The following is an 11,656-nucleotide window of genomic DNA, read 5'->3' as shown; positions in this document are numbered from 1 at the left end:
TTTAAAAAATGAAGAGGGTGATCTGAGAGACTTCCTGATCTTGAGTGTCGCTGAGCCGTCTTGGACAAAAATGAGAAAAACTGAGAGATTGTGGGAAATTTGATAAAATTATTTCTGGTATTATGTCTGCTACCCTAGTGTGAAAAACTAGAAACAATAGATGTAATGATCAGCCGTATAAGAAATACATTAAACATTTCACATCTATCTTCTAACAAGAGCGTGGGTGAGAGCTTGATTCAAGGGTTTGCGATTGCTAATGTTTTGGGGCATTTAAATATAAAATATTGAAAATCTTTCACTCTGCATGTTGAGTAAATACACATTAATAAATGTTAAAGATGGGAAAAATGGAGCAGGAGACAGGCAGGTCAATTGGTACTGCATCTAGGGTGATGCAGTCAGTGTACCAGAACCGACTGAGTCAGTGGAAGATGACGGACGGACGAATGTGTGGACCGACATTAAAAAATGGGACACACATGACAGTGTCACATCATGTAATATAACTATTGTAAGACTTCAAACGAACCAGAAGTCAATAGTATTTACATTTTCATAAAAATAGCATTTGGAGAACTAACCTGGTGATGTTATCAACTTAGTGTTTAAAATAGAAGTTGATAAAAGACATTCATACACTAAACTAACGTGGGTGGTGTGCTTTTTGCCAATTGAGTAAAAAATTTCAGCTCCACTCACATTAACATTTTTTAAAACTCTGGCATTTGCATATCCATGACTTTTGATTGTTTCATCTGTACTCTCAATTCTCGACAGCCAGTAAAACCTCTGCCTCCGTTCCCCGTCTGTTCTCAGTTTACAGAAGCTCTTTACGTGCATGTGCCTCACAATCAGTTACATCCCTCTGCCCTTTCATAATTTCTGTTCCCTATTTTCCACCCTCTCTGTGCATCAAGAGTACTTTCTATTCCCCGTGCCTGGCAGCCGTCAAGGGAAGCCCACTTCCTCATCCTGGAACTCCCCCGAGCCCCAGAGAGTCACAGGATCCGGGCCGACCAACCAGAGAGCTGCAAACACAGCCGCCAAGCTGTTTACAGGAAGTGGACAACAAGCCTTTTGTGTTCGACTTCTATAAAAGGATATTCAGAGGAGGACTTCCTGAAAGGAGTCCTGGAGCTGACACACTGCTCACTTCCACCCTCGCTAATTAACGAGCACAGAACCACCTCATCCCCATGGCCAGATATTAAAGCATACGATGTGGTGCAGGGTTCACATGAACTTTATCAATGCTTTTCACCACACTGCTCTGGCTACAAGTGAAGCACAAACTCAGAGTGCAGCTGCATACCTTATCCTGTTATTCAAACAGCTGCCTCATCCCTCTGTCAATATTTTGAGGGCTGAAAATCATAAATCTGACAATCAGGGAGTGTGAAGCAGGTAGAAATGTGACCTCAGGACACACAGTCAAGGTGTGTACGCTATTTTGGTTTGCTGAGCAGATCACTGGTTAGGGCTAAAAGTCTAAAAGAAAAAAAATCACAGATACAGATTTAGGCGTGATGCATTACTCTGTTGGCAGCAGGTCCCACCTAGCTCCAGTTTCTTTTTGTTAGATCAGATAATGACTTGATTGAAATCACACATGAATATTTTACTATTATTTCAATAGAGAGACAAACAACTCTCTATTATTATTTTAATAATAACCCTGTTATTATTAAAATAATAGTAAACTTCAATTCTATTTACTTCAGGTTGGATCTTTTCTGATCTTTCTGATCTTTTTGAGTGATTACATTATTCACTTATTATATTGTCCAAGTGTAGCGTTGTTACTCTTCTTTTGCCTCTAGTATAGTCCAAGAGTAGCACTGTCACTGTAGAAAGAGTAACGTGGTACTCCCCAATGGTAACATTACACTGTATAACATATTTACACATGTTACATGGTACTACACTTGGAAAGTCATATGATACAAATTCATCTGAAGAAAATTATTTTCGCATTGTAAAATGAAGAGAACTTTTTGGGTTGTTTTAATTAAAACGAGGCTGGGTTGTGTGCAATTACTGACGTCAGACTCACATTGACACCCCTGGATGCTCCACTAAGCTTTGTTCCGTTTTGTTTTATATGTATGGAATAAATACCTTCATATTAGAAAACAAAAATACTCTCTCTGTAGTGTTGCAGAAACAACAAATGACAAGAGGGGCATAGATTTTACATACCCGCACCAGTCGGCCTTAGAAGTAGGCATTCAATTCAATGAGGCTAAACACTCGTATCTCCGTCCAGTCCCACCCTAGTTTTAGTTTAAATAAAGTTCAATTGTGAAGCTAAAATACTGAAATAAAATATTCCAACATGAGCAAAGCAAAAACAAAAAATAATACCGTCTTCTGACACACAGCTCCTGAGTTGTGTGTGTTTCGCCGGGAGCCCCCAGCTGAGTTTTTCTCCCCTCTGTCTGTTGCTCAGTCTGGGGAGGAACCGGGCTCAGAGGAAGCGAAACGGCGCAGGCGCAAACTGGCGACTCCTTACCTCGCGGCTTACGTAACACTCAAAATCTTGTTCGCGGGAACAACCACGGGAAGAAGATGTTTGATTTTCAGAATAAAAAAGTGTGTGGAAAATATTTTCACATTAATAAAGATTCTGACGATAACATGACTTCCCTTAGTTTAGCATAAATATCACATCATCAAAGTGTAAATATGTTTTAAATGTTTAGTTTGACAGTAATGTGGAGGTGTTTTAAATATAAAGTGTATTTTTTTATTTTCTCAAACTAAATTTGTCATTTTTATGTAAATAACTCTACTGATTTGTTAAGACATAATTAAAAAAAAATCCAATTTATTTCTACTCACACATGCTGTCTATTTTAAACAACGTACTCTTTATTTACTGTAATCAATGCTGCCACAGACTTGGACTTCCTTCTGAAATATTCATACAGTCTCTGCCTGATCGATAACAAAACGTGATAAATCCAATGTCGAAGCAAATAGAAATCTATCTCCGCCAGCCACAGTTTGGATTAACTGAAAAGTCAACGTAACTCTCGACTACAGAGTAAGTGTTTATTTTGAAAGTCTACACCGGAAGTACAACTTTATAACATGCAGTTATACTGCAAGTGAATTACAACTCAAACATCAACAGCGCTGATCTCCTGATTTTTGAAAACTCGGCGAGGGAACTGAAAGTATGAATAAAACTCGCTGAAATTGCTGTTAAAACTGCAACATTAATGCAGCGCTTAAATGAAGTGTTGTTCGTTTAATATTGTCTTGCTAATGTTACTCAGCGTAGAAGCTAGCTGAAATGTGACGAAGTTGTCCCTGTTGAGACAGACAGGCTGACTGAATTACTACGCTGAGTGAAAGTCGTGACTTTATCCGCTTTGTCCTCATTCAGACACATTTTTAATGCGTTTTGTTCTTTTTTTATGTGCAGCAGGCATGTTTTCCCGCTGGTGGAAGTTTGGAAGAGACAGATTCACCGATGTGGACCTCTTCTCAGACGGCTCTGAGTCCGCTGCAGAGACGCTGTCCCAGGCCATCAGAGCTGCTGCCTCCCAGGAGCCGGATGCAGATGGCAGCGTGTTGTTTGGCCAGCTGAGGGGCACCGTGGTCGGGCTCAGATATTACACTGGTGTGGTGAGCATCGGTTCTTTAATCATTACATCTTTGTTGCTCCTTCATGATATCTTTTGCATAGATGTGATAAAAGATTTCAGAAAAGGGCAGAATAATTCTAGTGGAAGAATGTAAACTTAAAATAATATTGGGCCATACCTGACCCTTGTGGAACAGATTTAGAGTTTCCTGTGTCTGTTTTTACACGGGCATTTCAATAGGTACTTGACCACATTAGTTAGTTGGAGTGTTGTCAAAATTTCCAAGAAGTTGTTTGTTAAATCAAAATTTGATTTGGAATAACATTAAAAACATTTTCATATGTTCTCAGGATTTTGCAGTTAGATAAGAAAGGAAGAAGAAGAAAGTTGCAGAACAGGCTGTTTACCTCACCATACATACTTCCCATTAAAAATATGATCAACCTTTGCGTTTAAAAAAAAATCTGGATCAGATCTCCAATTTTTTTTCTTTCTCTAGTGAAGAGAAAGTAAACGATTTTCTTAAACGCTTTGCTCTCCGGACAGGTGAACCGAGGGGAGATGGTGGGCTTAGTACGGGAGCCCCACAATCCATACGACAAGAACGCAGTGATGGTCACTAACGTGTTGGGCAGACAGGTGGGACACATCAGGAAGGAGCTGGCTGCAGCCATGGCGCATGTTATGGACAACAGCTTGGCTAAAGTAGAGGGGTGAGTTGTGATTGGCAGAATAACTTTAGTCAAAGATGGTCAGTCGGTTTAAGCTGAATGTGCATGTCGTTGTCAGGGTGGTTTACTCAGGGACCAACAACAGCTTCTCCATGCCGGTCACGCTGTCGTTCTTGGGGAGCGAGGAGAACAGGGACGCCGTGGTGAAGCACATGGCGAGTCGAGGGTTCAGACTGGACGCGGACGGAGGCGGAGCCGCAGGTACACGCTCTCCTCTCGGTGATCTCGTCTTCTGTACGCTGACTTCTGGTGAGCGTCGTTGACCTGACCGCTTACAATTTCAGGCGCAAAGGGGAGATCTTTTGGCAGCCCGGGTTCCTCGTTTTCCTTCAAGAAAGGCGTCACCATCCCACTGACTGCAGAGGAGGTGATGAAATTAGAGTTATACGCTTGACTGAAGCTTAAAGGGCAAGATCAGGAAAGATCCTGATACTCTGGAGTCGGGCGTTGTGTTTAGTTGTCATTTCTGCTGCCTGTTTCCAGTGGTATGAAACATTTATTTCAATAAAGGTGTGTTTTCAGTGGCAGAAAGCTCTGTTTGGATGCCATATTTGGTAGAATATATTGCTTTAAGTGTGGTGAATGCAAATTCTGCAAGCTAATAATATATCTGGCTTGTTGGATGGGCTTTCACTGCCCATTCTGTATGCGCATTTTAACTCTTCAGAGCCGTATATGTTTGATAATGAAGGAAACAAGCCAAGGAAATCCCTGTCAATCATAGCTGATATCACCATGGCAACATTCAGCAATAGTGGCGTTTCATATTTCTTTTTGTCTTCCAGTTAAAGAATGCCTTCGATAACTTATTTGAGGATTTGATGGAGAGCAAAGATGGGGAGAAAGAAGCAGCTGAGGTGAGTTGTGTTGTTGAAAGCTGCCCTGCACTGTTACATAAAATGGAGGATTATTGTTATATTCAGCAAAATCTGCTTCACTTTATGAATGTTGTATTCCTTGATTTTTTTTAAAAAGTTTTACATTTTTTCCTCTCTGCATGATTAACATCTAGATTAACATCTACAAAATGTTGCAAAGGTATCTTGCACCGATCGACCGGCCCAGATTTCTTTAGTTTTTGGTAACTGGCTGATACTTGCATGTGAAACCTAAATCTCAGGACACTTTGTTGCCGTCAACTCACCTTAAATATTATAGTTTTGTCAAATCAAAAGACAGCCGTGCTGTTTATTTTTGGTAAGAGGCTTAAAACACGTATGCAGATTATCCTGCTCTGCAAATTTAGTTTGTTTGTAATATGTGCAGCTAAAACAATTTTGCATTGGTTCTCCGGTATTGTTTAGTGCTTTTCAATAAAATGCGATCGTCGCATTGGAGGTTAATCGTGACCTTATAACGAGTGACGGTGTCGGATATTAAAAAACAATCTGAAACGGCCCAAATCGGGTTTGGCAGGTCGGGCTTTTTAAAGATCGGTGATTGTTCAGAAATCTGTAACAGATGCAGTTAACTTGTTCTGACTTCACACAGGTGGATGTGATTTATCAGGTTTAGGCAACTTTTGATCTTAAGGGGATTCGAGTAAATGGGTCCGAGTGCAACGCTGCTGCACAGGAGTATTTAAAAAAAACAACAACAACAAAAAATGAGAGAGAGGTACTGTGAGTTTGTCTGTGGACACATGGCTGGCTGTATGTGTCTGCAGTCTGTGGCCACGCCGCTGCTGCCTCACCAGAAGCAGGCGCTGTCCTGGATGTGCGCTCGGGAAAATAAAGACGCGCTGCCGCCGTTCTGGGAGAAGCGAGGCGACCTGTACTACAACAGCCTCACGTGTTTCTCCGCCAAAGAGATACCAGAGAGAGTTCGGGGGGGAATACTGGCTGATGACATGGGGCTGGTGAGCGACGAGGCCTAATGCACGTATGCATGATTTAATCCTCGTTCTAGGTGATTATTTTGTTCTGTTTCAGGGTAAAACTCTGACAACCATCGCACTGATCCTTACCAACTTCCACAAAGGGAAGCCCTTGCCTGTGGAGAGATGTGTAAGCTGCCACGTTGAATCGCCACCTCACTTTATTCAGGTAGAGTCAGTGATTATAACAGGTTTGCCTTTGTGTGTGCAGGTGGGGCCATTTTCACCTACCAAAGCTAAGAATAAGTCTCTGGAAGGCTTTAAACTGCAAGGTACTGGAAGGCGACTGGTCAGCTCTTTTACACCTAGAGATGAATAAAAAAATAGAATGTTTTCATTTCAGGGAGCAGCAGTGCAGTTAATTCAGCAGGAGAAAGTTCCCACTGCTCCGCCACGTAAGCGTGCTTTTCCATTTGTTTTGTTAATTTCTGTTTCACTTTGTAGTTTCAGCTTTTTCGTTCGAACTCACCAGCGCGTAATTTTTCAGCTCCTGCTAACTCAGACTTTTTACAATGTGGTTCAGTCCAAAGGAGGACGTGATCGACGCAGCAGACGGGGTGCTGGAGGAAGATGAGCCTCAGAAAAGTAAGAACCAATTTACAATCTGGCCATTTTTCATCTAACTATGTGTATCCAGCTTTTCTGTTTTTTTTCCTTTCTTTTAATGGGTTTATTTTTTTCTTTCTTGCCCGTCCTTCATGTAGGCACCGGCAAAGAGAAGCACAAACCCACTAAGCGCAAACCCAGCAAAGGTTCAGGCTCCCTTAAATTTGCTAACGGCGACGAGGGCGGTTGATGAGGAAATCTGCAAGTCGGTGAATGTGGCATTCCTTTTATTTATTACCGTTTGCACAGAGGGGCTGGTGTTACTTGAAGACCTGGGCTTTGCTGCTGCCTTGAGTTGCACGATGTCGGAAACCAAGCCAAAGAAGAAGAAAGCAGCGGAGAAATGCAAACTTAAACAGAGTGAGTTCAACCCGTGGTGGTTGTTTCTGCCTCCTCCTTAACTCCGTGTTTGGATTCAGTCGAAAGAAAACGTGAAAGTTGTTATCGACGTTTGCCATTTTGTACACGCAGGTGTAGAGGTGTCTACCTCTGAGAGCACAGATGACTTATCAGCGAAGGCCACTCTCATCGTCTGTCCTCTCTCTGTGCTCAGCAACTGGCTGGTAAGAAAACACAACTTTCTATTTTCTGTTTGTTTGTTTTTTTTGGGGGGGGTTTACGCGTCATTAACAAGCTGCAGTGCATTTTGATGAGATTTCACCAACCATGCAGATTAGTACATAGTGATCAGGCTGAAGTAAAAGAATCCTATTCTGAAAATTGTGCTGTGCATTTATATTCAACCCCTGTTTGCTCTGACACCCTTAAAGAAAAATCCAGTTCAATCATCTGCAGGAGTCGCCTGCTTTGCCATGCTGTTGATTTGGATGTTTTGCACAGTGTTTTATTTCTCTGTGCAGGACCAGTTCGAGCAGCACCTCCGGTCCGATGTGAAGCCCAACGTCTACCTGTACTACGGTTCTGAGCGCAACAGGAGCAAGACCTTTCTGTCCTCTCAGGACGTGGTGATCACCACCTACAACGTCCTCTCGTCCGACTTTGGGGTGAGTTGGGACGGGTCGATGCGAACCGTCAAAAACCATAAAATGCACAAAGAAAGGAAGAAAACTATTATTAAAGTGCTTAAAGTCTCAGAACTAAGGCTCAAGTGTAGGATTTGATTGGCCGATGGCAAACATCACATGTTTCCTTTCAGAATACGAGTCCTTTACATGGGATCAACTGGCTGAGGGTGGTTCTGGACGAAGGGCACGTCATCAGAAACCCAAACGCACAGATGAGCAAGGCCGCGCTCAAACTGAAAGCTCAGAGACGCTGGATTCTTTCAGGTACGGTGACACCCAGACACAGTCTGGAAATAAGAAAGAAATGCTAATATTTTTGCTACGATTGAAGGTTTTTGTAGCAGAACATGTTTGTTGTTTTATTTTGTTTTTGTTTTGTTTTTTTCCAGGCACTCCCATCCAGAACAGCGTGAAGGACTTGTGGATGCTGCTTGCCTTCCTGCGGCTGAAGCCCTTCGATGTGAGGGAGTGGTGGAACCGGGTCATCCAGAGGCCGGTCATACAAGGAGACCGAGCCGGCCTGCAGTGAGTGGCCACGTCAAAGCGCACTTCTGCAAAAAATACACTAGAGGGAGCAGTTTAATCAGACGGATTCGAGTGGAAATGATTTTTGTGTCTTTTGCGGTTGTGATGCAGCAGTTTGCTGATTCTTGTTACGCAGGGTTGCTTCGTGTCTTAGAAAGGAAATTTGGTTTAAATAGTTTTCCATACGGTATGGAAAAGCATTTGTATTATCAGGCTTTTTTTTTGTTGTATCTCACTATCTGCATGATAAATACCAGAATTTTGCAATGATTTTTTTTTTAAAAGATACAAATACAAGTGAAATTTATGTCCACCAATCAGTCGGTCTGTTTTTCCTTTCATCTGTCCATCCCTCTGAATATTCTGCAGGTTTTTTATTTAAATCTCACGGTCACTGATTCTAAAATGTACAGAAACCTTCTCCTGGCTCTAAAGCTTTACCACGTATTTCTCATTGTGCCGTCTCTACTCAGGGATGTGAAGGCGTTGATTATGTCTTCGTAGGAACCTCCAGACCCTGGTGAAGTGCATCACCCTGAGGCGGACCAAGAACAGCGAGGTAAACGGGCGCCGCCTGGTGTCGCTGCCCAAGAAGACGGTTTACGTGGAGCAGGTGGAGCTCAGCGCGCAGGAGAGGGAGGAGTACGAGTTGGCCCGCAACGAGGGGAGACGCACCATCGGCAGGTGATGACTCGGACGTGGAGCTGCGATTTGAAAACAGCAGGAAAATTAGCAAGGAGTAGCTTTTCATATGATGTTTAGCTGGGTAATAAAGTTGATTTGTCGTGTTCAGTCTACATCGCCTGCTATGTATTGGTATGTGTGTTGCATTTTGCAGATATGTAGCCGAAGGGTCCGTGTTGAAGAATTACGCCGACGTTCTCGCCATCTTGATGCGGCTGAGACAATACTGCTGCCACCCTGATCTGATCGGGAAAATCGCTGCAGATTTAGGTGAGCCAGAGAAACCCGAGTCAAACCTTTTGACTCAGGCTTCTGGAAACGCTCTGATTTGGGATTTTTATTTATTTATTAATTTATTTATTTCCCCCCCACCACCACGCAGCCTCCGCAGACACTCCAGCGGAGCTGCGGCAGCGTCTGGTGGAGAAAATGCGTCTGGTGTTGGCCAGCGGCTCGGACGAGGAATGCTCCGTGTGTCTGGACTCCATCCGAATGCCCGTCATCACTCACTGCGCCCACGTTTACTGCCGGCCGTGCATCGCACAAGTCATCAGCAGCGAGCAGGTACTCGGCGTCAAGCGGTTGGGGGAGGGAGGAGAGGATTTCTTCTGGTAAACCTGCCACTAGACGCCAAATGTTTCCTCGCATTTTTTTCTTTTTATCTTGCTGGGTGGGATTTCACGACAGAAGGCCCGGTGTCCTCTCTGTCGAAGCGAAATCAAGACCAGCGAGCTGGTGGAGTTTCCTCCAGAGGAGATGGAAGATGAGAAAAGCGTGGAGTCTGACAGGTGGAGGACGAGCTCGAAGGTAAGAGCGGTACATCGAGGCTGAAGGAGAGATTCTGGTTCTCTGCAGTGTTCCCACGCGGTCATAATTATGTCCATACTTTCTTTACGCTTACTTGAGTAATTTCTTAGACGGCTGCTTTTTACTTTTACTTGGTTAAAAATACGTTGAAGTAGTGCTACTCTTACTCGAGTAAAACTTTTGGCTACTCTGCCCACCTCTGAAGATATTTATAAGAAATAAGTAAGAAAACATCTAACAAACCTATAAAAGCAAAACTTTCATCGTCTCTCCTGGGTAAATGTAGGCGAGTGAATTTTTTATTTTAAACACCATTGTAGATGCATCAGATAAGCAGATATCGACAGTTTCTGAAAAGTCGATGCGTTTCCTCCTCCGTGCCTGCAGGTTCAGGCGCTGATGGGAAACCTGCTCCGGCTGCGGTCCGAGGACGTCGGCCTCAAGTGTCTGGTCGTCTCTCAGTTCACGCGCTTCCTCACCGTCCTTCAGACCCCGCTCAGGTAAACGCAGAGCACCCGTCACTCAGTTTACCGCCGAAGCAGGCTTTTCATTCGCTCTTCCCACCTCGCCAGAGAGCACGGTTTCAGCTTCGTCCGTCTGGACGGCACGATGAGCCAGAAGAAGAGAACTCAGATCATCCAGGAGTTTCAGAGCTCTGCGGCGGACAGCCCCAGAGTCATGCTTCTGTCGCTGAAGGCCGGAGGGGTGGGGCTGAACCTGACCGCGGCGTCTCGCGTTTTCCTCATGGATCCCGTAAGAGCACACCTCCTGCAGCAGACACATGGATTCAGACCTAGAAACGCCTCGTGCATTTTGATTTCAGTAAATCATTCTGAGAAAAGAAACAAGGAACGAGTTACAAAAGGCTGGTCATAAGACTGCAGTGTGACTTGTTTATCTAATAAATAAATGAAGTGAGGGTGATTTCTATCAGCATGGCTGGAGATCCAAACAGAGAAATCCAATCATAACAGGATATTTGCTCTTTCTTTTAATCTGCCGCCTTTGTCCGTTTCAGGCCTGGAACCCGGCTACCGAGGAGCAGTGCATTGATCGCTGCCACCGTTTAGGCCAGGAGAGAAACGTCGTCGTCACCAAGGTCAGAACTCCGTCAACGAATGGATGTTTGCGCAGCAGCGTCGCTGTGCTTTTCACTCCTCCGTTTAATTCTCGCTGCGCGCAAATAGATTTATTTAGCTGATTAGCGCGTCTGCTCCTGCAGTTCATTGTGAAGGACTCGGTGGAGGAGAACATGGTGAAGATCCAGAAGAAGAAGCAGGACTTGGTGGAGAAGGCGTTCGGCTCAGCCAGTACCGACAGGAAAACGTCTCGGATCGATGACATCAGAGCTCTGTTGGAGGTGTAGACGCCCGTCAGCCAGCAGAGGGCGCCGACGCTCGTTTCTTCTGCCATTACTTGTTTACGTTTAACACGTCCAGGTAAAGAGCATTTGATCTGGATGTGTGATTTGCATAAAACTGCAGTGAAAACGGAAGAGCTTAAGTTCATACCTTGTTTTGCTAAAAGAGATGAAATGCATTCCTGTGGTATGAGGTTTATGCTCGAGTTGATTTAACAAAATTCACCGGTTGTCGCGATGATTGGATGTAATCCAGCTTTGCAATACAACATTCAATTTCTTGCCGCATAGCTTTCTGAAAATAAAAATAAGAAAATAAAAAAGTATTTGTACTGGTAGTGCTTCGAATTACACTTTTGGTTGTCAATATTTAGCTGCATCCTTCCAAGAGAAACTTAATTTTGCAGAAAGCTACTGCTTGAGGAGGAACATGCTGCAGACTAAAA

The 11,656-nt window shown here is 43.7% G+C and overlaps 1 protein-coding gene and 1 long non-coding RNA gene across 3 annotated transcripts; one reads left to right on the top strand and one right to left on the bottom strand.

The window, feature by feature from the left end:
• Positions 1-262: 262 nt before the first annotated feature.
• On the bottom strand, positions 263-2,515 carry LOC107837626 (uncharacterized). The gene is made up of 2 exons (XR_001663665.1): positions 2,368-2,515; positions 263-2,276 (listed from the first exon to the last, which is right to left on the bottom strand). It is a non-coding gene; the product is annotated as an uncharacterized LOC107837626 (long non-coding RNA).
• A 570-nt stretch (positions 2,516-3,085) lies between these two features.
• On the top strand, positions 3,086-11,546 carry hltf (helicase-like transcription factor). Of its 2 annotated transcripts, none has more exons than XM_016677712.1 (25): positions 3,086-3,182; positions 3,434-3,636; positions 4,143-4,309; positions 4,386-4,516; positions 4,612-4,694; positions 5,113-5,184; positions 5,994-6,185; positions 6,259-6,333; positions 6,415-6,475; positions 6,547-6,598; positions 6,727-6,788; positions 6,908-6,954; positions 7,049-7,169; positions 7,281-7,372; positions 7,670-7,813; positions 7,966-8,098; positions 8,224-8,359; positions 8,864-9,043; positions 9,198-9,313; positions 9,426-9,607; positions 9,731-9,850; positions 10,238-10,350; positions 10,423-10,603; positions 10,869-10,949; positions 11,073-11,546. In XM_016677712.1, exons 2-25 carry the CDS (start codon positions 3,439-3,441, stop codon positions 11,214-11,216), a joined length of 2,883 nt encoding a protein of 960 aa, XP_016533198.1. In that variant the 5' UTR covers positions 3,086-3,182; positions 3,434-3,438; the 3' UTR covers positions 11,217-11,546. The 2 variants fall into 2 exon arrangements, with proteins under 2 accessions (XP_016533198.1, XP_007564589.1); XM_007564527.2 differs by having other exon boundaries at positions 4,386-4,528; positions 6,908-6,955; positions 7,059-7,169.
• The last annotated feature ends 110 nt before the right edge of the window (positions 11,547-11,656 follow it).

Source organism: Poecilia formosa, unplaced genomic scaffold (assembly GCF_000485575.1).
Source record: "Poecilia formosa unplaced genomic scaffold, Poecilia_formosa-5.1.2 Scaffold160, whole genome shotgun sequence".
NCBI lineage: Eukaryota > Metazoa > Chordata > Actinopteri > Cyprinodontiformes > Poeciliidae > Poecilia > Poecilia formosa.
Note: the sequence above shows the minus strand (reverse complement) of the source record. Positions and strands in the feature narration are given on the sequence as shown.